Source organism: Phacochoerus africanus, chromosome 16 (assembly GCF_016906955.1).
Source record: "Phacochoerus africanus isolate WHEZ1 chromosome 16, ROS_Pafr_v1, whole genome shotgun sequence".
NCBI lineage: Eukaryota > Metazoa > Chordata > Mammalia > Artiodactyla > Suidae > Phacochoerus > Phacochoerus africanus.
Window position 1 is genome coordinate 18,963,731 of NC_062559.1, and position 27,358 is coordinate 18,991,088.

The following is a 27,358-nucleotide window of genomic DNA, read 5'->3' on the forward strand; positions in this document are numbered from 1 at the left end:
GCTCAGCAGAACGGACCCCTGGGCCAGAGCTGGTCAACAGGTGGTTTTTATTTTGCTTGCAGAGTATGTAAAGGATTTTCGATCTGTTGAAAGCAGGAGATTCATGCACAGATCTGGACTCCCCCAGTTTCTCTGGAAAATTCTGAAGATGGGGCTCCAGGACTCATGTTCCTCCTGCTTGGTGACAATCTGCTAGCACTCAGGAGAGGCTGCTCCCTTTAGACAGATGTGCTCCGCTCTGCCCATCTCCATCACTCCCTCCCCTCTCACAACTGAATGGCTGCCACTTCACTCATTGATTCCACCTACTGGGCCCTCCAGGCAGCTGAGTTAGCAGCCCCTGTTGGTGATTTGGGCGGTAACGGAAGCAGAGATCTCCATCAGCCCCACCAGAGAAAGTTTCAATCCATAGTTGCTGAAAAGGCAGCATCTGGGTCTAGCCAGGCAAACAGAATGTACTGTGCCTCTGGAGAGAGTCCATCCCCACAGAAGCACTCTAGATAACCCAGCCGTTCCATGGCCAATGGCAATGATGTTTGGTTGATCTGGCTGCCATCAATTCTTTCTCTGCTCCACCATCTCTGGCGACAATCAGCAACTATGTGTTGTTTGTGCAAGAAGAAGGGAGGAGAGCTGGCACCGGCTTTATGAGCCACTGTCAGTCACCAAGGAAAACACCCCTGGCCTTCCACATTCAGTTATTCTCATCATTACCACCAGGAAACTGACCCAACCATCAAACAACAAAAAGAAAGAACCGGGTGGTGGAGGTGGCAAGGAGCGCATGGCTCCCGGCTGCGGCACGCCATAGGCACAGGCACAGAGGTGCAAGACCACGGGGGCTTGAGGCTGGGGGTATGGCAGGAGGTACGCATGGAGAGCTGGCAGCTGCCACATTAAAGCACTGAGCTGTGAGAACCCACGGAGTGAGGGCTTAAGGAAAAAATGAATGGCTCGGGGCCTCCGCTTCAAGAAAGATAATCCAGTGCAATAGTGAACAGCGCTCATGTGGGAAGGACGCAGGTGGACCACCACTCTCCCCGATTTTTAATGTGGAATGCAATTAACCCCTAAAGAAAGAAGCCCAGAGTAGTGGTTTTCAAAACATCTTTGGGGTTTTCTAAACTAGCCCCCCCCCCCCCATTAACCACAGCATTTTATAAAACCGGTCCAATGGAGCTGCTCTGGTGATGCGGGACAGGCAGGAGACCCAACCGCAGCACGCCCCTTACAGGGCTCCACAGCCCCAAGGAGCCGTTCAAAGAGCACTGAGCTTGAGTCCAAGCACCTTTTCCTTTTATAAGCAGAACAAACCACCCCCAAGAGAGTTTCTGAGAGGCCAAGTGCTCCTAGAGAGATGAACAGTGCCACTTCCTGTTGCCACATTGTTAACTATTTATTGAATGAGGCAGTAAAGACAGAATGGAGAACGACACAGAATCCATGCTCTGCTACTGGGGTTTTGCTTTTCTTCTTCTTCTTGGCAATTTCTCAAACTATTAGGAGGTTATTTCAACACAAAGCAACGTGGACTTTAAAGCCCCTGGACAGCTTCACAATGACGATAAAAAAAATAATTAAAAAAATAACAAATTGTAGAACTAGGACTGTTTTATGTAAATTTCCCTTCCCGCCCCCCCATTACGTACAGAAAAAAAAAAAAAAACCATACAAAGAACATTGGATAGTTTTATATAAAACAAGCAAATACAAGAATCTGAAACTTTTCTCAAAGGCTGAGCAAGACATGAAGAATCTTTTAATGTCGCATTAAAAAAAAAACAAAAACACATTAAATACACTATCACACCTGGGGGGCCCGGGAGGAGGGAGGAAGAGTTGTCCCTGTACTCAAGGAGCAGAGATTTGGCCTGTCAAAAAGTCAGGTGAATTTAGCCACTGGAGACCCAGGGCTTGCAGCTACGAAGTCACAGAATTTAGTTACAAGAACACCCAGACCAATCAATACCTGTGAGAAGGAAGCTGCGTGGGGCTGGGCCCAGCCGGATGCACCCGGGAAAACTGCAGGGTCCCTTGTGGAACAGGGCGTGACCCAGGAGCACAGAAGGCACCCTCAGCCCTCTTCTCTTCCAACGCCCCCACTCCCGGTCTCCTCTGTTACGCTACAACAGAAAGTTACAGGAAAGGAGGAAACTGCTCCCATGGGTGTACCCTGGTCTTTGAAGACTTTTCTCTCCCTCCTTCCTTTCCCCTTCCAACCCCTCCCGCGCCCCCTCCCACTCTCTCCCCACCACGCGCACACCCACAAGCACATCGAACGCACACGCACTCCTCAAACCCTTAATACTTCTGTTACCTTCAGCTCATATACGTGACCCATTCAGACTGACCTTAAAACCAAAGCCATGTGTGAACAGCCATGAGATCAAGAAGGTTTCCTGGGAAGGGGAAGGGCTGGGAGGCTGAGGAAAACCCTCTCGTCCCTGCCAGGGAGCTTTAAGGACATTCACTTGGTGGGGCAAGGTCAGCACCTGGGCCAGCCCGAGGAGCGTCTCAGCTGCCAGACCGCGGGGCCCCTGGACCTTGCAAGCACAATTTCTGGACCTCACCCCGTTCTGGAACCTCCTTCCTCAGGGGAGTCCAGCAGGAGAGCTCTGGGTGGCCACTGGGAGGCAGCTTTGGTGAAGGGCATAGTCACCTCCGCCTGAGTTTGTCAGTAGCTCAACGCATGACCCTGGTATGAACAAGAACCGGGTGGCTGTGTCTGGCCACGTACCCTACACCCACTAAACTGGGTGAATTATTTTTCCACAGCTCACCTTGATTTCATACAGATAATTCCATGCGGGTTTCATATATATATATATATATTTACACACATATATATATATACTTTATATATATATGTAAATGTGTATATCCATATGTACACATATACATATATTCACACTCACACGTACACACACATAAGTATACACACATGTTTCTGCAGAAAGAAGTCCTGCCACAATTTGGCTTTTTCGGGACAGTGAAATCGATAACGTAGTATCTTACTCCACCAATCCCAGAAAATCAAGAGTGGTGCTTTAAAAAATGCAATTCCAAAATCCGCTGCCTTTCTTCCTTTTTAAAAAAAAGGTTAACAAAACTTTTCTTCCAAAGTCGAGAGACTTAATTCCATTTGATTGCACCTCTGCAAAATTGTAAAAAATTTTGAAGTAGACTAGAAAACGATGCCATGATATGGCTGCATGTCACTGTTCCAATGTCACCACCTCCACAGCCTGGCCGTCCATGGTGACTGCGCTGTCCGATATCCTGGTGGTCACAGGGGCCATGGCCACCTGCACTGGCCCATTGCCCTGGGCGAGGCTGGTTACCACAGTCTGGTACATGCTCACAGGGATCTGGACCAGTCCTGGGGAGACAAGGGGAGATAGTTGGTGGGGATTGGGTGCACCTTCCAGACTCTGGCTGGACAGGCCATTCAGCTCCAGCCTTTCAGGGTGTCACTGCCTGCGGCCTCAGCTAACTCAGATTTGTATCATAAAAATGGGTGCATCCCCATTGTCCAGATACAAATACAGCCCTTTTCTCATCTCCCCTCCCCCAACCCTTTTATGCTTTTTTTTAGGGCCATATCCATGGCACATGGAGGCTCCCAGGCTAGGGAGCAGTAGCCTACACCACAGTCACAGCAACACCAGATCCGAGCTGCGTCTTTGACCTACACCACAGCTCATGGGAACGAACCTGCATCCTCATGGATATAGTCAGGTTCATAACCCACTGAGCCACAACGGGAACTCTTCTCACCCCATTTTAATTCTTTAAAAAGAGACTATCAGGAAAGAAAATCTTGGAGAAATTGTGGAAACATGCCTGAAAACAGGGCTTCCCCAAACTGCCTGCCTGCCTGCCTGCCTCCAGCTTTAGGAAGCAAAGGCTCATCGGGTATGAGAGCTCCCATAAGCCAGCCCTCTGACTGCCTTCTTTAGGAAAAGCCACCGGTAATTTTCTTTGATATTCTGCTACACTGACTTCTTCAGCCCTCCCCTGCCTACGCTTAAGTTTCTCTCAGCTGAAGAAACTTCTCCCTCAATCCTATCCTGTCTTCTGGTCACTGTCCCTCTCCTCAGAGTCTGCTTATTTTACACAAGCAAGGGATTTCAGAGAAGGGCAGTCCTTCCTGAGAAAAACTTAATAATTTTATACGACTTAAGGGAAAGCTTAAAAAAAGGTTTCCAATTAAATAAGACAGAATAAATGCACATACAGACCTCCTTTTCCTCCTAAAATTAAAATTACAGAGAAGGAGAAAAAAGATATAAATGAGGGATGTCACCAGATTTTTGGAAGATGCAAATGTACAGAGGTTCTGACTTATCAGAAAAGGGGAAGCTGCAACTCCTGTGTCCATGGAGGGCTCAGGACATGGAGGCTCGGCTATCGCAGAGCAAGGGGAAGAGGCCAAAAATAGGAGTGAGCTGAAAGCTTACACTCAACTGACTGGACCAGGAGGTCCCACCAATACCAACACCCAGAGCTTCATGGATAGGACATCTGAAGTTCATCCACTGTATTGAGAAAGTAACCTGGAGAGGCCCCCAAAAAAGACCTACAGTGATATCTGGTGGCCGGGGAGGTGAGGGGGATGCAGAGACAATACAAAATCTGGCCTGTGGTTCTAATACTCACCATCCTGAGGCCCACACATCACCCAGCTCTGCCCTGCACACCTGACAACGTGTTTCAGTGTCTCACTCTTCAGGAAGGAACACAGAGGGAGCAGAGACAACATGGGGAGCAGAAGAAGAAAAAAAAAACAAAAAAACAACAAAAAAACCCCAAATGCCCCCAAACTCTAATACCTTTAGAGAGAGAAAAGAGTTGTATCATAAAAATGGGTGCTTTTATTAAAAAGGGGTATGAGAAAAAAAAATTTTAAATCAAAGAGATGAAATACATTCCAGAGAAAGATCAGAAGGTAAAGTCAAGGAAATCTTCCAGAGGACAGAAAAGATTAAAAGACGGAAAGTAGGAGATTTCAAGAGGTCCGATAGTTGATGAAAGAGAATTCCAGAGATTAGAAAACACAGAAGGTGGGAAATGATCAGACACATTGTAAGTAAATTTCTAGAACTGAAAGAATTGAGTTTCAGATTGAAAGGCCCAGTAGAAGCCCAGCAGAACAGATGAAAAAAAGATTCAGATCTGAAGATACAGTTTTGCAAAATTTCACAACACCAGGGACAAAGCAAAGATCCCAAAGGATTTGAGAAAGGGAAAAAAAAGTCATATACAAAGAACTGGAAGTCATAATCACGTGAGACGTCTCAAAAGCAAGCTGGGAGCTGGATGGGGCAATGCCTTCAAATGTCTGAGCAAAAAATGGTTTCAGTCTAGAACTCTCTATCCAGCTCATGAAGTAACACCCAGGCCAGTTAAATGGAGGCAGAATAAACACATATTCAGACTTGTACGGGCTTAAAAAATTGGCCCCATGCCCACTTTTTTTGGAAGCTCTGAAGGATGTGCCCCACAGAAACGAGAGGGAACGCTGAAGAAAGAAGTGGCTGGGGGATCCAGGAGAACCCACTCTAGGGAGCTTTGGGGCAGGAGGAGGGGCCCAGGCCGGCAGTGGGGCAGCAAGTCTGGGGGACGGAGGGGAAGAGAGCATGAGCTCATGGGGAAGAGTACCAGAGGGCCTTCCAGAAGTGGGCAGAACCGTGATTACTCCTTAAAAAGGAGAAGAAAAAAGCAAGGATTAGCCATACCCATGCAGTGAACAACTTTTAAGCTTATAAAATTTTGTTTATAATAATATAAACATAGAAACTGAGTTGTCAAAAGCTGTGATGTCTCAAGAAATAAGGATATAAGACTTTAAATAAATGAAGATACACATCACAAAAAAGAGCATGAAGTGTTGCCCCTGTGGTACAAATTATTTCTTTAAAAAGGCCTCATAGTCTTTTTGTCACTTAAAACCATGTATCGGTTTGAGGAAAATAAAGATTAATTTTAATCAGAGGAAATGAATCTGATTAGGATCCATGAGGATGCAGGTTCGATCCCTGGCCTCGCTCAGTAGGTTAAAGTATCTGGTGTTGCCATGAGCTGTGGTGTAGGTTGCAGATGCAGCTTGGATCTGGCATTGCTGTGGCTGTGGTGTAGGCTAGCAGCTACAGCTCCGATTCGACCCCTAGCCTGGGAACCTACACATGCCCTGGGTGCGGCCCTAAAAAGACAAAACAGACAAACAAACAAATAAATAAAAAGGGATACTTTACCAAATATTTCCTAATGCAAGAAAAATCAAAGATAAAATCTTATTTTACAGTGTTAAATCGTATCTAATTGTTTTCTGGTGGTAAGTGTTGCCAGTTTAGGAATAAGTATTTGATGATGCAACATGAAATGCGATTTGATGTTCTATTTTGTTGACATTTGGGGGAAACCAATTTCACCCTGGTGTGTGTTAGTGGGAATGTTGGCATCCCTCACACTTGAGATGCTGGGCCTAAAAGGAGGAAGGGGGAGGCCAGTCCATACTCACACACAATGCCGGGAGGAAGCAGGCTGAGGGGCCACACACTGGCTTCAGAAGGCTGTTGGGTTCAATTTCTTTCATCTAGATCTTTGTAAATGGCTCTTACATGTCTCTAATCAATTCCTCTTTCTGTCCACTCCTTCCTAACACCTAAATTGCCCTTCTGCAACACGTCATTCCCCAACCTCAACTTTTCAAATCTCCTGACGTTAAAAAGGTTCCCAAAGCTGACGATGAAGTTCAAATGTTGGGCTTGGCATTCGGGACCTCTCATGATTTGTTCAGTCTCATTTCCCTCACTCCCTGTGCTCTGGGCATCGCCCTAGACTACTCTCAGTTTGCCCAACACAGTGGTCACATTCCTTTCTCTGGGCCTTTGCTCAAGTTGTTCACCACCTGGAATTCCCTTACTGCCCACTCCTTCCCTTTTAAAACCCTTCTCTTGGAAGCCTATCCCAGCCCTAGTCAATAATGACAACAGCCTCCCTGGGATTCTCAGTAAATGCTGGACAGTAGAGTATAATCTGGTTTGGCTCAGTGACTGCAGTAAACAGGCCTTCCCACTAGACTGAGGGCTCCTTCAAGGCCAGGCCTAGCTCTGGTTCATGCTCTATTCCCCACAGTATGGGGGATTAGGTGTGCCATACATTGGCCTCAACGTAACCTCAAGGGCAGCAGGCCAAGGACTCTATTGCTGGCCTCGAGAGTGTGCAGCTGGGTTCTACTCCCTAGCTTCTAGACTCCAGGCACCAGCCTGAGTGTATGTGAGTATCATACGGCCCCTTCCATCACCCCAAAGTATCTCCAAACCCTCTCTTCTGGTCAAAACAGGTGAAGTTAATGAAGTCACCCAAACTGCCCTGTGGTCAAACCAGGTCACCTCCAAAGAACACACATATTAGCAAACAGCAACCAAAACCAGAAGCAAAGATCAGTCTTATTTCACTCTTCTTGCTTCGGGGCTTGACTCAGTACCAAAAGCTCCAAGCTTGGGGAACAAGTTACACGCTTTACAAATACAGTGACTACTCGGAGTGGGGAGATTCCTGCTGACTGCGAGCAGCCACCCTGGGTTAGGGCTGGGATGCAGTGAAACTCAAAGACTTGTCAGAGTTAAATCGCTTTTACCCCAGTTTAGGATGTCTCTGGGTTTCCCATGATGTGGGTCCACACCCAACAATGTTATTCAAACACTTGAGTACCATGGGAGATTTGCCCCAAAGTAACATTTGCTGCCCTCTTTTACAGCTCTTCAGTGGTTTCCAATGCCCATGGGAATACGAAGTCCAAATCTCTTTGCAGGTATTTAAACCCTTCATGTCAGCCCCTGCTGTTCAGTTCAGCCTGGTGATCCCTGAATCTCCCCGCTACACACTCCGCCAGGTGAGCTATTTGATTGAGGTTCTCTACACACACCCTCCATGGTGCGCCCAGAGTGTTACTTCTGCCTGGAATGACCGCGTGGCTTGTTCCTTGAATGGGCTCCTACTCATCCTTTTATAGTCAGCTCCAGGCTCTCCTCTGTCTTAGCTCCTCTTCTCCCAGGGGCCCACAGTACTTGGCACTGGCCTTCATGCAGGCAATGGTCGCATTCATTATTGCTGTTTGCATGTCTTATCTCCAAGGAGACGTTCCTTAATCCCTAATTCCTTAAGGGAGAGATGCAGTCTCAGATTTGAGTCCCCTAGCAGTCAGCAGGTGATCAATAAATGTTTCTATGCTCGTGAATGACACCTGCCTTCTGAGAGTTCACACGTGTCCTCCTAGGGACTGAATGGTTGAAGTGGGTGAGCCTTGGGGTGATTAGGCTGTTTCAGAACGGGAGCTCAGTCCAGAAAACAGCAATATAGAAACGACTACCTCCAGAACTCCACCAAATAAAACCATTTTAAAAGACTTCATCTTCTGTGCTTCACCTCAGTCAGGGAAGGAGCAAATCTGGCCCCTACAACTAGGTGATGAAATGACTCCCAAAGTTGTCTTGAGAGTGAGTGGTTGGTGACAGCAACGACATACCTAAAAAGCTTCTGGGAGGAAGGAATTCCATATACAGGGTCATTTTATAACCTTAAATGCCTTGAAATCCCGAGTCTGTTCTTTTCTACATGCAGTTTCAGTCTACCTCTACCTCAAGTGAATGCATTACTGTCCTGTTGTGGGGATTTTAGAATCTCTCTCTCTCTCACAGCTATTTTGACATGGGATTAGATTAAATCGTCTCAGTGTCTCTGACCCAGCAGCCTTTATGTCCATGGTCAGGGAAAGGGGGAGGGGGCCAGAGGCTTGGAAACACAGTGTGCGCTAAGTCGGGCTGGCTGCCCTTGGAGGAGAGATGATTAAATGCTGAGGTCCAGTAATCAGGCCAGGATTGTCCCTGCATCTGCTCAGCCGGCCCCTGATTAGCCCTAATCTAGAAGGCGTATGTTAATCTAAGCTTGTATTCTGGGTCATTTCAATTGATTAGGCAACAGGAAGCCCTGCCCCTTCTACTTTGAGGACTTGAAGTTCTCCTTTTTGTCTTTCAGAGAGAACGTGCACAACCCTAATAAGAATTTCTTTTCAAAGCCCTTCCTCTCACAGATTTCTGCTGAGGCTCAGGAACAGGAGGCAGGGCAGCTAATCTTCCCTGTCACAAATGACAGGCAAGTTCCTTTGGCAGACCACGGACTTATCATAAAGGCACATACTTATAAAATCCTCAAGATTTTAGTACTCCAATTTCTAGTACCCCCCATCTTTCAAAGCTATAAGAAACCTTACAGTTATTTCAGTTTAGTAAATCCAATCCCCCTTTTACATTCAAAAGCAAACAGATAAAAGGTTTATTTAAACAAAACAAAACGTGGACTGAGAGAGACTGAGTGACTTCTTTTCCCTCGAGATGACCGGGCATCTGGGCCCTTGATCTGGGAGTCTCTCACACCCCCGAATGCCCTGCCTCCCACATCGCGGCCAGCAGAGACCTAGAAGGGTCACTGTGGGCTCGCTGCTGCCTTTCTGCTCAGCTTCCTGGTAAGGTTCACAGAACTGGCCACAATGGAAAAAGAGGCCAAAAGGGACTCAGGAACTTCAGGTCCCAGCATAAGGACTCCTTCTTAAGCAGCAGTCAGACCAAAACCCTGGAGGAACTGCTGGCTTCAGGACCACATTTCCTATAAAAGACAATGAGACCTGACCCTGACCTATTTTTATCAGTTGGGTATCATTCTTGAGCCCAAGGGGTCAAACGCACTCCTCCACTCTTTTCCTGCCTCAACAATTACATCCTCTCAGTTGCTCAGGCCAAAACGTTCAAATCAAGCCCTTTCTGACTCCCGGCGCAATTCATTAGCAAATCCTGTCAGCTCTCCCTTCCACCACGTCGACTGCTGCCAACCTGACAAACTCGTATCCTCTCTTGCCTCAGTGAGATTTTAGCTTCCCTCATGGTCACCCTGCCTCAACCCTCGGCTCCACTGCACTCTTCTCTCCCACACAGAAGCCAGAGGGACCGTCTAAGACTTTCACACGATGTGACGGACGTGGGGACGTGTTTTGAAAATTCAGACATTCACTTAGTCTTGTTTTCTGCAAAACAGGTCGCGTGGTTCTGCACTGGTCTGTCTCTGATGCTGTCACCAGGGGAGGCTCTGTGGCCGACCAGGGGCGCCAATGAGAGTAACTTTAAAGCTTAGGGTCACAGCCTTGCACACTCTGGATTTATCACTCACGAGCCGATCTGCTCTATTCCTGACCTCTCCTGAGGTAATGATTTTCATCACTTACCTACTGTGTAATGGATCTCTCCCTCTCTCTCTCACACATACACACACACGTGTGTGTAAATGGAATTTATTTACTTAGGAGAAATCATTTATTTATCCCAAGACCAACAGCTTTTAGTATTCTGAGATCTGATAAAAAAAAATCTATACATCCCAATTAGCTGAATCTTTCCACATCCCCCACCCCCCATCATTCTCCCACACTTTCGGTGGCTCTCTACTAAGGGAAAAATGAAATCAATAGCCAACAGATGAGGGATTACACCAGCCTTTCCCACAAATACTCTACACCTTCCCTTCACCGCAACCGTATCTGTCCCCGCAGTACTCCCAGCTACCACGCATGCTTACTCAGGCAGATCCCTCTGCTTAGAATTAGCCAGGCGGACCTAATCCTATGCTTTCCTTTTTAAAATTTTTTTTAAATTTAATTTTATTTATTTATCTTTCCTTCTTCTTTTTATGGCCACACTTGTGGCATATGGAAGTTCCCAGGCTAGGGGGAAAACTGGAGTTCCAGCTGCCAGCCGACATCACAGCCACAGCCAGACAGGATCTGGGGTGCATCTGCGACCTACACCACAGCTCACAGCAATTCCAGATCCCTAACCTACTGAGCGAGGCCAGGGATCACTCCCTCACGGACACTGTGTCGGGTTCTTAACCCACTGAGCCACAAAGGAAACTCCAGCTAAATCCTTTTCTTTCAACAATTTCCATGTTTTTTGTAGAGTTACCCCAGACCTAACAGCCCACTGGGCCCTCTTCTTCATGGGATTTTGCCTCCCCATTCATTGGGCACCAGATCTGTGCTAACTTGTTTCCAAGTGGTTATTGTTTTTCTCTACAAAAACCTGCTCGCGTAGATTGTTGGCAGCACTGTGTCTTTGAACACCGGGCAACTTGAACACAGTAGATGCTTAACAATTGAATGTGACAATTGATGATCATGTTCTTCATGATTTTCAGGAACCTGATCACATGTCCCATTAGCCTGGGCTTCTGCAGCCAGAAGAGCCTTAAAACCTTGTACTCTGTTCCTGAATGAGTGGGATTTTCGCCACAACATTCTTAAGGCAGCACAGCTGAATGCGGTACGGCAGTTTAGGTGCATTTTATGTGAGGGTAAAATAGGCTGTTTATTTCCATTAAAGGCTTTTCAGTCAGAAAGACCTACATGTGTATCCCAGCTCTGCTACTTACTAGCCTGTGAGCCTCACTTTCCTCATATGTAAAATGGGAACGACTAATTTCACAAGGCCGTTGGGAACTAGATGTGCTAATGCAGATAAAATCTGGCACAAAACCTGGCACACAGTAGGTGTACAATAAATGTCAGCTGCTTTCAAAGACGACTTTGAAAGAGGTCTGGGTGAAGTCCGGCTGGGTCACAGATGTTAGACAAAAGCTCGCCGGAAGCAGAAAGGAAAGCAGAGACAGCACACATCTCCTTTCAGCAGCGATTTGCTCCTGCCAGGAAGCACATCATTTTGCCAAAGGCCTTCAAAGATGTAAAGATTAGAGATAAAAGCCATGAAATCAGGGCAGATGGAGTGGCAGGCAGCTTTTCTGAAATGGTCAGAACTGGCACTGGAACTGCATCATGACATGTATGAAATAGCTGCCGATTCACTGTATCAGTAAATAAATAACCTAGGCTAAGCCACTAATCAATACGAAGAATGTTAAACAGATGATCAGGGGTAGTATGATATGATGTCAGCACTAAGCTTCTAAACCCCAAAACTAGTAACACAGGCTAGAACCCAGTAAAGTACAGCACTGCGGGCCTGGTCAGGGTCACCCAGACCACAGACTGCCCTCTTCCACCCCACCCCATGACAAGATAGAGCAGGACAGACAGCCTGAGAAAGAATGGGCCTTTCATTTGCCCTCACAATCTGGGAAACCTTTGGGAATTGTTGTTTGCTGTAACCGAATCTTTCAGCCCAAAGGTCTTTCAAGTTGGTCATGAAAATATCTTTAGCTGGGAGAAAAATATTGATGGTTGTGAGAGAAAAATAGCTAAACGAATAAATTATCAAATAAAGACAACGGTTGGGAGAAGAGCAATAATTCTTAAAACCTAAAGGAAAAACTCACAATGTAATGCCACCTGTGTTTTATGGACATGAAAGCTAACTATTAGGCAAATGCTGGCTTAAAGAGGGGACCAGAAAACTGTGACCAGAAAGGATAGGAATAAATAAGAAATGAAACTATGTATTGTTATCACCCAAGTCACTTCTTGTTTTTTTGTTTTATCTTTTTGCCTTTTAGGGACACACACATGGCATATGGAGGTTCCCAGGCTAGGGGTTGAACTGAAGCTGCCGCCGCCGGCCTACACCACAGACATAGCAACACGGGATCCGAGCCGCATCTGCAATCTACACCACAGCTCATGGCAATGCCGGATCCTTAACCCACTGAACGAGGCCAGGAATCGAACCCGAGTCCTCATGGATGCTAGTCGGGTTCTCTAACCGCTGAGCATGACGGGACTCTTCTCTTCTTATTACCCAAGTCACTTCAGGTTTTTTTTGGCCATGTCCACAGCATGTGGAAGTTCACGGGCCAGGGATCAAACCCATGCCATGGCAAGTGACAACGTTGGATGCTTAACCACTAGGCCACCAGGGAATGCCACTTCCGCAGTTTTTAAAGAGCCATCAAGGGCATATACAGGTGTTTTTAGGGATGACAGGCAGGAGGAAATCCTTTAAAAAATCTTATCTTCAGGCCTGGAAAGAAGTTTACATCAGTGACTGTTGTCTAAGCAAAGCTACAACTATAGGAAGGAAAACAGGCACGCTGTGTCCTGGTATAGAAATGGGAGAACATGAGAGCAGATCATGTAAAGAAGCGAGGGCAGCTAGGTAGGCAGAAGATAAAGAGGCTGAGAATAACAAACAAGGCAGAGGGAATGAGGACAGACAGGGGCAAGAAAAGGAAGGTCATGGAAAGAATGTCACTATCAAATCAAAAGGAGATCTGGGTAACCACCATCACAGTAAGTCATGGGAGAAACAGAAAAAGCCTTTCTCTCCCAGTGGTTCTGTTTCTGTTATATTAGCTGCTTCTGGGACATTTAATCTTCCTTTTCCGTGTTTTTTAAGTCTGTGGCTTTTGGGTGCATTTGAGGGATTTATGGATTAAAATATGTATTACATCTGGCAAGTACTGAATATTCTCATGAAGCCAATAGCTGTCTCACAAGTACCTTGGTGTAAGAGACACGTCTCAGCAGCCAAGGTTTTTCTCCCCTCTTGCTGGACAATCTCGAGCCTCTCTTGGGAAAATCGCTTACTGGAATAACTTTCATAGCCGTGACTCTGACTGGGGAGGACAGTGTCACTGTGTCCCTAGCCTTGATTTTGAAGACCACTAAGAAAATCTTCTTGCCTGCATCCCATAAGCCAAACGCTAAAAGTGAATTCATTTTTACTTTAGTAAATGGGCATGTACATGCCCAGGAGAACACCTGATCAGAGATGTATGGAGAAGGGGAGGAGGTGTCTAGTAAATTTCCAGAGATCACTGGGAAGGAGGGTGGGGAGAACTCCCAAAGTCTCCAAAGCCTATGGCGTGGACAAGGTATGAGCAATAGTGTAGCAAATAGATCTGACATGATAGAAACCTCAGGAGAAAATTATGGAGCTGCTTAGGAGTTTGCAATGAAGGCTAGTCAGGAGTTACCCAGAGTTAGGAAGGGTGATTTATTTACTTTTCTGTTATTATTTTCAATTTTTTTGCTATGGAAAATTTCAAATAGACACAAAAGGAGAGACTAGTCTAAGGACCCCCCCTACCCCCCACCTGCATATGCCCACAATCAGCCCTTGCTTCTTCTATCTGAACAGTGATAGACTGAGGCAAAAAAGCTTTCAAAGATGTTCTCATGATTTTTCAACCCCTCATTGGACCCAATCTGCAGAGCACCACTTAGAAAACAAACACTAAAACTTTCTAAGAATACATAAAGGGCAGAATTTCACTTGTTTTAGGTAGTGAGACACCTGAAGACAGCAGATTGGAAAGTAGAAATAAATAATTATGGGGTTTGATGGTCACAAAGAAAGAAATCTATCTTAATAAACTTCATTTTGATCAACTATTTATCCTGCCTTTCCTATGCAGACTATATTTGTATAACCAAATTGTTAACGGGACAAATTCCTTACAAAAGAATTCCAGCTAATAAAGGCCGAAGGAATGATAATACTAGAAAAATCACTATTTTGAAACTCTTAGTGAAATAATGGATCTCCATAAATTCATCAATGGTTACTAAAACTGTTAGGTGACCAGGTAATGAGGACTGCAGAATAGAGGAATCCCACTACCCGTGCAGGATGCAGTTCCCAGAAGGGTAACCTCCCGCTGTCATCGTCTTTCTGCAAAGATGAACCCTCTGTGGCATTCTGTCAGTAGCCACTCACAATGGGCCTGAGGCACTGGGAAAGAAGGGCCACCAGAAAGTGTGTGTGTGTGTGTGGGTGGGGGGCAGCTGCAGGAAGACCACCTCTGACATCTGCCTGGGAGTTACAAAACCTCTGGTAAGTGCGCCAGCACACTGAGTGCTAATGGTGCACCCGCGGGTGAAAGCCGATCTTAGTCAGTTCTCAGCTGAGCTAAAGGGAGGACAGGGCCTTTCCCCACTCTGCCCCTCCACACGGGAATTTATGATGTGCTTTACTTGAAGCGGACTTATTTTCTAATTATGTCTTCTGTAAGCTAATATGAAAACTAATTTGTATTCTTTAAGTACCCAGAAGCCGGATGGGGGGTGGAGGAGGTGGCCCAGGCTTACCCTGGCTTGCTTAGAGAAACTGGCCAAGGATTTAAATTGTGTCATGAGTAATCTGCATGGCAGATAATCTGTGTGTGGCAGCTAAGAGTTGACTATATTTACATTTATAAAACCAATGGGCCATTTCTGTCTTATAGGGTTACTATGAGGATAGGAACACCACATGATTCAAGTTCTTGAGAAAAGACAGACTGTCTAAATTGGAGGTAGCATTGGCCTCTCATCGAGGTTTTCTCCCAGGAGTCAAGCAACCATGTGGCAGCTACCAGAGCTAGACAAATGGAGGAAGCAAGCTTACAGACCCTGCCCCTGCTCCCCCCAGAGTCGCTGAAAATGGAAGATGCTGGCTCAAAGCTCCAGCCCCAGGAGTGTTGTCCACACCCCATGTTGCGCACGAATGAACAATTCGTACATGTGCTCTTGGCCCCCGTGTGTTCACATGCCCTCTTGTCAATGAGAAGCTCTGTTCCCTGAGAAAACAATTCCCTCGTCCCAACAGTAGGGCTGTGAAAGCTTAAGGCAGGGAAGGCCGGAGAGCAGGTCAGCTGTGAGGAAACACTTCCCAAATTAACCTTGCTCAGGGTTACAATTCATCACCAGCATCAGCAGCAGCATTATCATTACTACTGTTTCATGAGGGGTGGGCAAAGGACATGAAATTCTTGGAGGAAGAAGAATTTTAAAGGTGAAAAGACAAATCACAGTCAAGTAACATGGCTGGAAAAAGCTGTTCCAAAATCATTCAGGCAAATTTCCTTTCCCCCCTCTTCCAACCAGGCTAAAATTCAAAGTCCAAGGCTCACTTAAATAGGCAAGACATTTTAGGAGTTTCAGACCCGTTTCTAAAATAGTCCTGTCCATGAGAACACACTGCAGAGATGCACATGCTGTAAGGTGGCTAGAGAGTACTTGGAAAATGTGGCTAGTGTACCCGAGTCTCTAATTTTATTTGATTTTAATTAATTTCAGTTTAAACAGCCAGAGCACAGCCCTGAAACCTTCCCAGAGCTTCCAGTGAGCCGACTCCACATCATAAGCATGTTTCAGCCACACACACACTGGAGACCATGATAAGAGTTGCCTTTGTTTAGATGGAAATTCAATCTGAAATTGGATGCTCTACATTCACCTAAAATATATTTTCCTGGCATTTTCCTTACTTATGTCACAGGTTTCTCCTTTGCTGCCCTACACCATCATCTTATTTTAACAAGCCTTACCTCCTAGGCCCCTAGGTGAGAAGCTTTATCACCATTTGGGAACACTAGAGTATAGCTATACATTAGAGTGCTACAAGCAGTAGGGAGAGGCTGGTCTGGGCAGAGTCAGAAAACTGCTGGACGCCTCTGTAGTGAGCCAATCTGATAGCAGGGTCTTTGTAGTCTAGCTCAGAGCAGTGTCTCAGTTTCCATATTTAGACCCCTTCAACAATTCTTAGATCCATTTGCTGGCTTTACAACGAAAAAGATTTTTTTTTTTTCTAATCAATTCTACTTTCGAAAACCCCATTTAGGCTCTGAAAATCTCTAAATTGGGGCCTTTCTAATAATGAAGATTTGGTATAATTATAATGTCACAGGCAATTGTGCTGACAAAGCAAAACCAATATGTCTCCTTGCTGGGCCTTTGCTCTCAGTCTGACCAACGGGAGGAGAAAAGAGGCTTTGTCAGGAGCAGATGTGCAGTGGGAGGCCCCAGGAAAGCAGATCTGTTGAATGAAGCAGGTGCCCCTTCAACATTCACTTTACTGCCTCCAACCACAACCTCCCTTTCATTTGATATCCTGCTCTTGGCAGGAGGATAGGGAAAGAGCATCACACAAAAAGGAAGCATGTTTATCCTGTTCAGATTACTGCTCTGCTGGGCTGCTGCTGCTGCTGGGTTCTGCACATTTGCTCTTTATTAAGCAAATGGTAGAGCTGGGAAGTGAATCCCTGTATTTACACAGGTAATCTGAGAGCCAGAGGGCCCCAAACTATACTGGCGGCGATGTGCAAGCTATTAGAGTTAATAACAGCGTGCTGACATTCCTTCAAAATCCTAATGGAAGCATAAATAAAAAAAGCAAAGTCCCCCTTACCCAAGAACCTTAAAAACTTTATTCTGTAAGAATTTTTCCAGTTATGATATTCTGGTTCTTGCGTGAACAGTGATTAATCCCCTTTTTACATGTTCAATTAAAACTACTTTTTCATCCACATATTGAAAAGAAATGACTCCAATTAAACTTGTCCAATTATGATTCTGGATTTAGTATGCAAAAAAAAAAAAGAGAAAAATCCCTTTACAGAATATTACCTGCAATGACAGGCACCAAGATTCTGTCTTGGTTACAGGGAGCTGGAATCATCTAAGACCAGAATCTGTCTTTCGAATACAAAGACTCAGAAAGATCTGGGGACCTAAAGGGAAGGAGAATGAGATAACGAAACATGTAACTTGGCCTTGAGGACACTGGGGATGGACAGACCATGGTCAGTGGTGTCTATCTGCCTGATGGCAGGCACCTTCTTATAAATCTCTGACCTGAAGCCCTGACCTGAGTCCTAATGCCCAGAACGTCCCTGGCTCATCAAGTTTACCCAAGCTGAGACCCCGACAGTCAGACCAACCTGGGTTTGCTTGCGTGCTAACTTCCTCTGGGGCCCTGAGGAGCCAACTCTGCAGGCATTCAGCTTTCAACATGGGAAGCATCTTAAAAGCATCTGAAGGCCATGGCCATGGCTCAGATGAATGCTAAGAATAGAGACCAATGCATAGTGGTCATTTTCATTGTAAAGGACCTCTTTTTCTCCACAGGGCCTAGATTAGCAAGTCCTGGTGTACAATGAGGAATGCGAATCTAAACATTACAATGCCACTTTTGAGAGGCAGTCCTGCTCCTTCTGAAGGTATCCACAGGTCAGTATCTGTGCAGGAGACAAAGGCACCAAAGAACCCCAATAACTGGAAACTCCTCCAGCTATGGGAGCAACGTCTGGTGAGTGACAGAAAAGGCCTGGTAACTTTGGAGAACTGAATCTCAGTTTTGTCTGCCCCAGCATGCCTGAGGGACACAATATGTGTCTATCGTTACAGAGGCTTTCTGAACGATTCTCAGTGTGAGTGTTTGATAAACACTGGTAGTCGAGGCAGCAGTAGTAGGAGTTAATAGCTATTATATGCTCATGATGCTGCAGGCACTACAGAGAAGCGGACTAAGTATTCTCTGCTGCCCCTAAAATTCATGCTCTCAATATATCCCCCTGGGTGGGGGAGACTGGGGAGTCAGAAAAACTGCCACTTCCCTCTGAGAGCTATTCTGGAAGGCATTTTTAGACTTGAGGAGGTCATAATGAAGGGAGCAGGAAAAGTGGACAAGCTTCTATGCTATGAAAGGGCTGAGTGAGCAACATACACGGGGAGGAGAACTGTAACCCCCTTGGGGTTCCTGCATCGAGAGCCCCGTTACACATCTCCAGGTTCCATCTCTCAGAAGCAGCCACATGAAATCTCAAATTCATCCAATGGTAATAGCTTCTTTCAGCCTGTAACCTACAAAGCTCTGGATATTTAATCCTTTGGGGGGGGGGGTCACCATAAATCTCTTATAGCACCTGACCTCAAGATCGCTACAGCTGAGAAGAGAAATTTGCACTTGTGAGGCCACCAAGTGGAAATGGGCAAGTGGCCTAGGTCATGAATAAAGGGACTAGGAAGTGGGTCTAGGTGTCACCACTGCCTCCTGTCTCAGGTTTTCCTGCTCAGGACTCTGCAGTGCACAAAAATAGGCCAGTTCTTCTTGTAACCCTCCTGCCCAGCTGTTTGCTGGCTGCGGATTACTGTAGTCATGTGGTAGTTTTTTTTTTAGCAAAGCCTTGCTGTCTATGAGCTGAGAAGGTCACTGGGAAGGAAGGCTCATGAAGTATTTCTGTTGCCCTCCCCTGGGCAGAAGGGGCACAACTTGCCAGAAGACCACAGTATGTTTGCTACGGCCTCTAGGTCAGTGCCTATCCAACAGAGCTCTCTGCAAGGATGGAGATGTTCTGGATGGGTTTGGTCCATTAGAAGCCACTAGCTACACGTGGCTATTTAAACTTAAATGTGAATAAGTTAAAACTATGTAAAAAACTCAGTACCTCAGGCCACAAATGACTACTGAGCACTCGAACTGTGGCTAAGTGTGAATAACTGAATTTTTGTTTAATTTTAATTAAGTTGCATTTAAATTCAAAGAGCCACACATAGCTAGTAGCTACTGAATTGGACACACCTTTAGATCTTGAGTTTTGATGCCATTTACTTATTTGCTTCTGTTAAGATTCATCATGATGCTGTCTTCTAAAGTGAGCAAAACACAGCTATGATCATTCCTTAAAATAAGCCTGCAAAATAGTGAGCCGCACCAAAGAACAGTTTAACCACAAAAACAGGAAAGTGATGATTTTCGCTGGTTTTACACCTTCTTGGTTGGGTGGAGTGGCAAGATGGAGTGAAGGGGGCAAAAGCAAGCCCATATAGGCAGGAGAAAGGAGGTCTGAGTTTGGTTTCCAGTTTCATCATTTAGTAGCTGAGCGATCCCGGGCAAGTTCTAGCTTTAGCTGCCTCTGCAAAACAGGGTTCTAAGCGCTGCTCTACCCACCTTACTGGGGGAAGGCGGAAGAACACAGAGTGCTCACTTAGTCAGTGGCAAGGGGGTCACGCTGGCGGTGGTAGTAGTAGTAAGACTAGTAGTAAAAAATGAAAAGGAAAGAATGACGAAAGAAAGGAAAAAGATGAAAGCGCTAAATAATTATGCTCAAGGCATACAAACGGCAAATATAGAGCAAAACTGAAACAGTTATTTTCCGTATGACATCATCAACACGTTTCCCAGAATGAAAACTATTCATCTTAAAAGTTAGCTGACTTAAATAGGGAAAACCCTGTCTGCAAACACAGAGTTTCCCTGAGCAGCATCCTGTTCGAGCCTGCTCTGTGCCGCTGCCGCAGCTCCCCAGTCACCCCAGTTGCAGGCCCCATTCATGTACTCAGCTCTTACCCTGCTTCTTTCTGAACCATAGCTCAGATCTCTCCTTATCTTATCTGTTCTAAGATATAACCTTTCCAGGTCTCTAAGTATGTCCTATTCCGCCCCCATTTAAAAAAGACTTATGGTTCTGAAGGGGAAGCAGCTGTAGGACCGATCGATCTTACAGAACGGGCAATGCCTCAGTTTGGTTTGCCTGATACCATCCTAGTATCTTAGCTGCCCTTCAGGTCTCCCTCTTAGTGGAAAGGAGGGCCATTTACTTTACAGGAGGGTGGCCTGAAAACCCACAGTTCCATAGGCGCTGCTCTCCAGGGACTGTCAGGATGGGGGGCTTGCAGCCCAGGACTCTCAGCTCACATACAACGCTGGTGCTCAGGGGCTGCCTGCTTCCAGTCCCAGAGGAACTGAATGCACCATCTTCGCATTAAAAGGTACAAATACTATCAAAGAATCAAAGAACACAACAGTTCTTTTAAAGCTATTATCACGTTTTACAGTGAATGAATATGAACCTTTAAATAAAACTTACTTAATACATTTATTTACTTAAACTTTAATTACAATACTCAAGCAAACAGTGATTTAGGGCACACTAGAATAGCCTATCAGTGTCTTTTGGAAAGAGAAACACTGACGTATTCCTAAATTAATTTAATATTTACATCCCCACTGACTCTTTTGGGAACAGGTCCACATACTAATGTGTCCAGAGAATGAGGAGCACAGAAAAAGGGAGAATGAGAGATGGCTTTTATAGCTTATCAAAATGAAGACTTGGCATTTTAAAGAAGAGTTGGAACAGTCCATGTTGTAAGTAATGATGGATGATGGCGGTGGTGGTAAGGAGGAAAAAGTGAAAAAGTCATCTTTCATGATGGAAGTTGAAATACAAGGCAGTTGCTCAGATGCGAAGAAAACATTATGCCATCAGAAGTAACTAAGGCCACACTAACTATGGCAAACACTGCACTGGAAGAACAGCAGCCCTGGCCATGGGGAGTGATATAACCAAATGCAGGAGCCATTAAACAATGTCACCTTCAATCAAGGTTCCTTCGATTTCCTTTACTCAAGGTTACAGAAAAAGCTCTGATCTATTCTCGATTTTATAGTACTCATCTCTGGAGCATAAGGTAAGCAGTTGGATGCATCCTAAAGACTGGAAAGCAGGGTCTATGACAGTACTGTGTGCTCTAACAATCTATTTGGGGGAATGCTGGAGGAGACACTGATGCTGACGGCTAATAATAATTTCATGTTTATGATGTCTCTATGTGTCAAGCACTGTGCTAAGCACTTTCCAGGAATCACTTTATGTAATGCTCACAACTACCTTCTGAGCAAGGACGTACTGTTACACTAATTCTTACAGCCAAAGCTTAGAGAGCTTATGTGCTTGCCCAAGATCACAGACCTTGGGAGTGGTGCAGCTTTTAGAGTATCCATCTAGGCCTGCAGGCCCTCCCACCTCCCTCACCCCTCCTTCTACTCTAAGTACCATATCAGACACCCACGAAGTTAAATGACCCCAGCCACACTTTCTTAATGTTTTGGTGAGGGGGGTGGGGGAATGGGAGATCTCTCTGATCTCTCTGCACATCTGATCAAAGCTATGAATCCCAGAAAAATACAAAACTTTTGTACAGATTTCTCAGGGTCCAGAGACTCAGGTTAAGGATGCCCTAATGTTTGTCTAATACACAAAAAGTAGGTTTCCACAGAAGATTAAAACACATATGTGGTGCCCACTTGGCTCCAGCTGGGCTTACTTCTTTATTATCAGTACAGGGACAGGTTTCGGCCATCCTGTCTCACTTGGGAAACCTTGCAAGGATAGGAATGTGTGTTCCAATCGCTCATGCAAGGACCCCACCCAAAAGTCCTGCTCCCTTTTATGAACTTCATGGTTCTGTTCTCACCCATCTACCCTTTTATCCCCCTTGCTAAAAAGGTTAATTTTTTAAAAAGGTATTCCAATGGGCATAGCTGAGATTAAATTCAACTGGGGAAACATACACATATTTTTTAGTTTTTAAAAATGTCAAAGAAAAACAGGGAGGGGAAAAGATGATGACATGTTCAGTGACATGAAAAGAAGACTGTTTTTTCTAAAAGAATTAGAAGACAGATTTAGTTTGATTTTGCAGTTAGTTGGAATGGGTAAGAAAATGTAGCTGTGCTTTCTAGTGCAGAGACTGAGTGCGGTCTCTGGGCTGCAGGAAAATTTTATGTTGCTGAATCTCAAGGGGAACCTCAGCAGCAGGACTGTTGCCAGGGCCAGGCCAGAACAAAGAGGGACGTATGGCACTGCAGAGAAATGAGAAGAGCTGCTCTTTCTCTAAGTATAATGTTAATGCCTTATCACCGGCTTTAATTTTTAAACAGACCCAGCCCTCCAGTCCGCTTCTTTCCATTTAGGGCACGAGGAAGGTAGCTGGTCCCTGGAGTCAACCAGGATAGCACACCCAGCGGGTGGTCTCTGGGTGGACAACAGTGAAGAACACTCTGGGGAAACGATGTCAGGGGCTGGAGGCAGAGCCAAGGGGAAGCCTGCAGTGAGCAGCAGGGGAGGCACATCGGCAGCCAACTTGCTCCAGGCAGAAACGTACACCCCCTGAGCCCTTCCCCACACTCCCCAACCCCACCACCTCGGATGCTCTTTTCCTCGAGTCAGCTGGGGAGCCTGAAAGAGCTCGGGTATAAACTGAAGGGCTGCAGGAGGGCTTGGGCAGAGGCTTCTGGAAGGTGAGGAAACAACTCTTTAGATGTGTTTACTTCCTTCTGACCATCATCCACTTCTCTCCAAACAATTATCTCCTCGTTCTAAACAGCAGCCACCTATCCCCCTCATGTCCACTGACTGTAAGGTGATCAGCTCACTGAAAATACTTAGGTCTGACAGCCGGCTGCTGACTGGTTCTGTGAATTATGCAACCAGAGAGACACAGAGACCTATGGGCTTCTCCAGGCTGGCAGTCCTCCCTGCATGTGCATGTCCGCATGTGTGTGTGTGTGCATGGGCATGCAGGGAGGGCTGCTGGACAGGGGAGCACCTGGCATCAGAAGCCACCAGAGCATCCCGACAGCCATCAGCTGGGGTAGATGGGCACTAAGGCTAAACGAGACCAAGGCAAGTGGCCTTCAAAAGAGATGGGGAGAAAGGCCTGACATTCCCAAACTTCTTTGTTAACATTAGGAGACGATCATCACTATATTTGTGGAGTCCAGGCAGAAATCGGCTCACAGAAAAGGGAGGCAGCACAGCAGAGTAGTTTGGAAACAAACCGCCTGAATTCAAATCCCACTTCTGCCACTCTCTGTGTGAACCTGGCCAAATTACTGAAACTTTCTGTGTCTCAGTTTCTCCATGTGTTAAATGGGGACAACAGTGTTTACTGCATAGGTTTATTCTCAGTTTTCTTTTTTTAACTTAATTTTATTTTTCTTCTTAGGGCCACATTTGCAGCATATGGATTCCCAGGCTAGGGGTCAAATCAGAGCTGCAGCTGCAGGCCTATATCACAGCTACAGCAATGCCAGATTCAAGCCAAATCTGTGACCCACACTGCAGCTCACAGCAATGCTGGATCCTTAACCCACTGAGCGAGGCCAGGGATCAAACCTGTGTCCTCATACAGGCTAGTTGGTTTTTTGTTTGTTTTTTTTTTGTCTTTTTGCCATTTTCTTGGGCCACTCCCGTGGCATATGGAAGTTCCAGGCTAGGGGTCGAATCAGAGCTGTAGCCACTGGCCTACACCAGAGCCACAGCAACTCGGGATCCGAGCTGTGTCTGCAACCTACACCACAGCTCACAGCAATGCTGGATCCCCAACCCACTGAGCAAGGCCAGGGATCGAACCCACAACCTCATGGTTCCTAGTCGGATTAGTTAACCACTGAGCCATGATGGGAACTCCAGGCTAGTTGGGTTCTTAACCTGCTGAGTAACAATGGGAACTCCTGAGTTTTAAATAAGTTAATGCATATAAAACACTTAGCAGCATGCTTGCATAAGCAAGCATTACATATACATTTGTTAAATAAATAACATTAATGGGACAATGAGACTGAGAGACAGAATGTAAGATCAATGTGGAAAAGAATGTCTATCTTGGAGTATACTGTAAGTGGGGAGTCTCCTGACCATTATATTTAGTATAAAAAATGAAACCAAAGTTGGTGGAAAAAAAAGAGAAATTAAAATTTCAAAGTGCAAGAACTGCACATCCACAGACTTCTGCATAAACAGAATGGATGGCCACAGGTTTTTGTTTTTTTTTTTTTGTCTTTTTCTAGGGCCGCTCCCGCGGCACATGGAGGTTCCCAGGCTAGGGGTAGAATCAGAGCTGTAGCTGCTGACCTACACCAGAGCCACAGCAATGCGGGATCCAAGCCGAGTCTGCCACCTACACCACAGCTCACAGCAACACTGGATCCTTAACCCACTGAGCAAGGGCAGGGATCGAACACGCAACCTCATGGTTCCTAGTAGATTCGTTAACCGCTGAGCCACGAGGGGAACTCCATGGCCACAATTTCTTAGCCTAGACAGAGACATTTGGTTTGGCCTTAAGAAAATGAGCACCACTGCAGCAGGGACAACTGTCTCCTTCAGCAACAATTAAGTGTCCCATTACTCAGTTCACTGGAGCAGTATTCAGTGCACTTGCTTCTCACTCCTGGTCCATCACTATAATGATGAATACTCACTCCCCTGTCCCCTTGCCCCGGTGAGGGGAAAACTTAAATTCATTAGTTTTTGTTTTGTTTTATTTTTTGTTTTTTGTCTTTTTGCTATTTCTTGGGCCGCTCCTGCGGCATATGGAGGTTCCCAGGCTAGGGGTCTAATCGGAGCTGTAGCTGCCGGCCTACGCCAGAGCCACAGCAACGCGGGATCCGAACCACGTCTGCAAACTACACCACAGCTCACGGCAATGCCAGATCGTAACCCACTGAGCAAGGGCAGGGACCGAACCCGCAACCTCATGGTTCCTAGTAGGATTCGTTAACCACTGCGCCACCATGGGAACTCCTAAATTCATTAGTTTTAAAACTTCTTAGCAGTTCTGCTAAAAGACTTGGTAGGATTTTTTAAAGGCTAAAATAAAGCTTAATTTTTCCAGATGAATTTTAAAATTATTATAAAGCTGACTCCCCCCAGAAACTTTTTGGATCTTTGAATTTTTTTAAATTTAGAGACAGGCTTTTCACTAAACTACTAAAAATAATATTACAATAATAAAATATAGCAGTATAAAGAACAGAATAAATGGATGAATAAATAGAAACAGAAATGCCCTACACAAGACCCTACAGTCTATTTAGAATTCTGCCTAATAAAGATGACATTTCCATCAGTTTAGAAAGGATAGATTTCAACCTTTTTATAGAATAAATGGTATTGGAATAATTATGCAGGGGGAAAAAAATCAATTCAAATTCCTACCTAATGCCATATACCAAAGTATATTCCTGATATTTTTTAGTATTTAAAAATAAAAATTGAATTCATAGAAGAACTGGCATATAGTTATTAGAGATTTATTTGATTTGGGGCCTATGTAAACATAAAGGCAAAAGAGAAACAATTAAGGAAAGAGAAAGTTAACTGAAGTGAAATATAATCCAGTGTCGGCAAGGGGTTAGTGAAGCAGGTTCTAAACAGTACTGTTGCAAGTATTAGCAAGCGTGAGCTATGTGGATAGGAAAAGAATCAAAGATGTGGGTGAGATTTTGTACCAAGATGAACAGTTATTTTTGTTGTTAAATTTTTTTTTTTTTTTTTGCTCTTTAGGACCGCATCTGTGGCATATGGAGGTTCCCAGGCTAGGGGTCAAATCGGAGCTACAGCTGCCAGAGCCACAGGAATGCAGGATTAGAGCTGAGTCTTCGACCCACACCACAGCTCACGATAACGCCAGAGCTTTAACCCACTGAGCAAGGCCAGGGATGGAACCCTCAACCTCATGGTTACTAGTTGGATTCGTTTCTTCTGTGCCACAATGGGAACTCCATAAATAACTATTAATAAATTATCAACAATAGGGGATTGGTTATTATGATGGATAATATGATGAAACATTAGCAAGTATTAAAGTGATCTTTCCAAGAAATTCTTAACCTCATGAGAATGGTTAGGATATTTCAAGACAAGTTATAAAATAGTAGAGACATGATCCTAATTAGGTTAAAAAAATTTATGCATAGGGAGCCTTTTTTTTTTTTCTTTTTTTTTAAGGGCTGCACCCGAGGCATATGGAGGTTCCCAGGCTAGGGGTCTAATTGGAACTACGGCTGCCAGCCTACCCCACAGCCACAGTCACAGCCACGCCAGATCCGAGCCGTGTCTGCCACCTACACCACAGCTTATGGCAATGCCGGATCCTTAACCTTAACTGAGAGAGGCCAGGGATCGAACCTGTGTCCTCATGGATACCAGTCAGGCTCGTAAACCACTGAGTCAAGATGGAAACTCCAGAATCATAGATTTTTATAATCAGGACCAAAAAACCCAAATGAAAAATACCCCTCCCCCAGCAAATGTGATGCGCCCCCTTTTCTTGTGGCCTCATTAGAAAAGTATCTGCCGTTTTAGAAAGTGTTGATCCTTTCTTAGCGGTTCTGATACGAAGCTTGGTGGACAAGCTGAAGCAGATGATTCCCAGTCCCTTTACTGATGAACTATGGACTCCAAAGGTTTGTTTTGTTTCCCCCTCCACCTAGCTTTCTTCATTATTTTGCTGAAATAGGGAGGAAGATGAAAGATGTGTAGATCTGGTTCTCTGAAGACTGCTCACAGTGGGTGGCAAGGTTGGGGGAGAAGTGAATGTCCCTCAAGGAGCTCTTCAACCCGGCTGAGTCCCGGAGTCCATTAGCAAAGGGAGTAGTCCCTTTACTGTTGGGGTGAGACAGGGTCCAGAAAAAAGAAGTCTTCAGGGTATAACATCTGTCAGATCTGCCTTAGTGAGTTGGAATTTAAACTTCTGCCATGCAGGTGACATTATCCTTAACTTGAAAACCACCGTCCTACACTGCCCCGGCGTCCCTCATTGGTTCCTGTACTCTATCAAGCTTCACTCACAATGGTCCTCCCAGAAGGAGGACCTCTAGTTCTATCCCAGAAGACACTGAAACCCCTGCTTCAGGCCTGAGCAAGCCAATATCCACATTGCTTTTAGAAGAAACCTCTGCTACACTGCCAATAGGACACAATCTAAAAGTATGAAAAGAGAATTCTTAAAAGTCCACAGAGATAA

The 27,358-nt window shown here is 45.3% G+C and overlaps 1 protein-coding gene across 5 annotated transcripts in view; it reads right to left on the reverse strand.

Moving 5' to 3' along the window:
• Positions 1-1,371: 1,371 nt before the first annotated feature.
• Positions 1,372-27,358, reverse strand: part of NRF1 (nuclear respiratory factor 1) — a 133,433-nt gene continuing 107,446 nt past the window's right edge. For 4 of the 5 annotated variants that reach the window (XM_047763899.1, XM_047763896.1, XM_047763898.1 and 1 more), the window contains one exon: positions 1,372-3,379. In XM_047763899.1, coding sequence (XP_047619855.1) covers positions 3,216-3,379 — 164 coding nt within the window. In that variant the 3' untranslated portion in view covers positions 1,372-3,215. Of the gene's footprint in view, positions 3,380-17,389; positions 17,494-27,358 lie in introns of all 5 variants that reach the window. The other variant, XM_047763900.1, reaches the window with a different exon arrangement.